The sequence below is a fragment of the Triticum dicoccoides genome, chromosome 1A (genome assembly GCF_002162155.2).
Source record: "Triticum dicoccoides isolate Atlit2015 ecotype Zavitan chromosome 1A, WEW_v2.0, whole genome shotgun sequence".
Classification (NCBI taxonomy): Eukaryota; Viridiplantae; Streptophyta; class Magnoliopsida; order Poales; family Poaceae; genus Triticum; species Triticum dicoccoides.
The window spans coordinates 5685874-5688200 of NC_041380.1; the positions used below are offsets into that span (position 1 = coordinate 5685874).

The following is a 2327-nucleotide window of genomic DNA, read 5'->3' on the forward strand; positions in this document are numbered from 1 at the left end:
CAACATGACAAACTTAGATCCAAAAGGAATGCAATCCAGATAATTGTTTGACAAGTAAAGTGAGTAAGATGAGTCATTGCTAATTATCATGTTTTCCTCACTCTTAGATGATATGTACAATAAAAAGGCAACTTTGATGATCACTCCAAAATTGTGTTTGTATGTAGTGCCACCGAACACAACAAACCAGATAATCAGTTCGATAAGCATTGAATCACTTTTAAAAAGGAAAGCAATAATGAAAAGAAACCTAACCATGGTAGCTATAAAAGAGCCTGCAATATGTAGGCTCCATACCATCATCCATCCTTCACACAACTAGAGCACAATCATCAAATCCAAGTAAGTAATAGCTGACACAAATTCACCATGAAGACCTTACTCATCCTCACAATCTTTGCGGCGGCTCTAACCATCGCCACCGCCAATATACAGGTCGACCCTAGTGGCCAAGTACAATGGCCGCAACAACAACCATTCTCCCAGCCCCAACCATTCTCCCAGCAACCACAACAAGCGTTTCCCCAACCCCAACAAACATCCCCCCTTCAACCACAATAAGTATTTCCCCAACCACAACAACCACAACAACAATTTCCCCAGCCCCGGCAACCACAACAACCATTTCCCCAGCCCCAACAACCCCAACTACCATTTCCCCAACAACCCCAACAACCATTCCCCCAGCCTCATCAACCCCAACAACCATTTCCCCAGTCACAACAAACCACAACAACCTTTTCCCCAGCCCCAACAACAATTCCCGCAGCCCCAACAAAAGCAACAATCATTTCCCCAGCAACAACAACCGTTGATTCAGCCATATCTACAACAACAGATGAACCCCTGCAAGAATTACCTCTTGCAGCAATGCAACCCCGTGTCATTAGTGTCGTCCCTCGTGTCAATGATCTTGCCACGAAGTGACTGCCAGGTGATGCAGCAACAATGTTGCCAACAACTAGCACAGATTCCTCGGCAGCTCCAGTGCACAGCCATCCATAGCGTGGTGCATGCCATCATCATGGAGCAAGAACAACAAGGCATACAGATCCTGCGACCACTGTTTCAGCTCGTCCAGGGACAGGGCATCATCCAACCTCAACAACCAGCTCAATATGAGGTGATCAGGTCATTGGTATTGAGAACCCTTCCAAACATGTGCAACATGTATGTCCGACCTGACTGCTCCACCATCAACGCACCATTTGCCAGCATAGTTGCCGGCATTGGTGGCCAATGAAAAATGCTAATAGGTAGATGGATCATCGTTGCTTAGCTGATGCACCAATGGTTGTAACGATGACAAATAAAATGGCATGCACCATCATGTGTGACCCCGACCGGTGCTAGTTCAAGCTTGGGAATAAAAGATAAACAAAGTTCTTGTTTGCTAGCATTGCTTGTCACTATTTCATTCACTTTTTAATTATTTCGATGTTCGTCCCTAATCGCAATCCTAGCCTTACACATCAATAGCTAGCTGCTTGTGCTGGCAGGTTACTATTTAATCTATCGATTAATGGTCGACCTATTAATGCAGTTAACAGGTCGATTGACATATTAGTTACTGCTCCCAGGCTGACCGAGTAGCTATCAGTTTTCGAGTTCCTGGATATCGCACACAATAATAATTCAACGTATTTCAATGTCTAGAAGTAAATGTGCCATTTTAGCACCAAAACAAGCGCTTGAATAGAAACACTCCATCACTCTAAATGTTAATATGGCTAATTTTGCACTGGTGCAATTTTGAGTTTGGTGGCATCAAAGCATTTTTCAAAAGAAATTCTTTAGGGGACTCCAAAGAGGTGAAAATCAAACTAAAGTTGCCACATGGTAAAAGATAAACCATGTTATGAGCAAGAGCAAATATTGAGTCACAATAGCAAGCGCCAAACATGCAATTAGACTCTTGATATGGTTTCAGAGATGGAAACAATTTACAGATGACAAACAAAGCTTAAGTATAATTAGTTCTAACTAGCACAGTGGCCTGCTCGATGCGCAGGCTAGAAATTTATATTATTTTGCGCATGAAAAATCTCATTTGAAACCCAGAAATCTCGCATGAGTTATAATATTTTGACGGAAAAAATCGGTTGTAAAAAATCTATAATGTCATTAGTCATATGAATACCGATTATAAATGTTGACAATATCATTTAGTTGTTGAGAACAAACATTCTCATATTATATTTCTCTAATTAAAAAATAAATTTCATTTTTTTGTGCAGACTAATAATCTTGTTCAATTCATTTGAACTGTTTTCGAAAGAGGAACATCCATAAAATGTGCTTGTGAATATTTAGTCAACTATGTGGAG

General features: G+C 41.0%; 1 protein-coding gene across 1 annotated transcript; it reads left to right on the forward strand.

The window, feature by feature from the left end:
* Nucleotides 1-418: 418 nt before the first annotated feature.
* LOC119295710 (gamma-gliadin-like) lies at nucleotides 419-1396 on the forward strand (the record flags this gene model as incomplete). Its single annotated transcript, XM_037574163.1, has 1 exon — nucleotides 419-1396. A coding segment is annotated over one exon (825 nt), but the record flags the coding sequence as incomplete, so codon positions are not given.
* Between the last annotated feature and the right edge of the window lie 931 nt (nucleotides 1397-2327).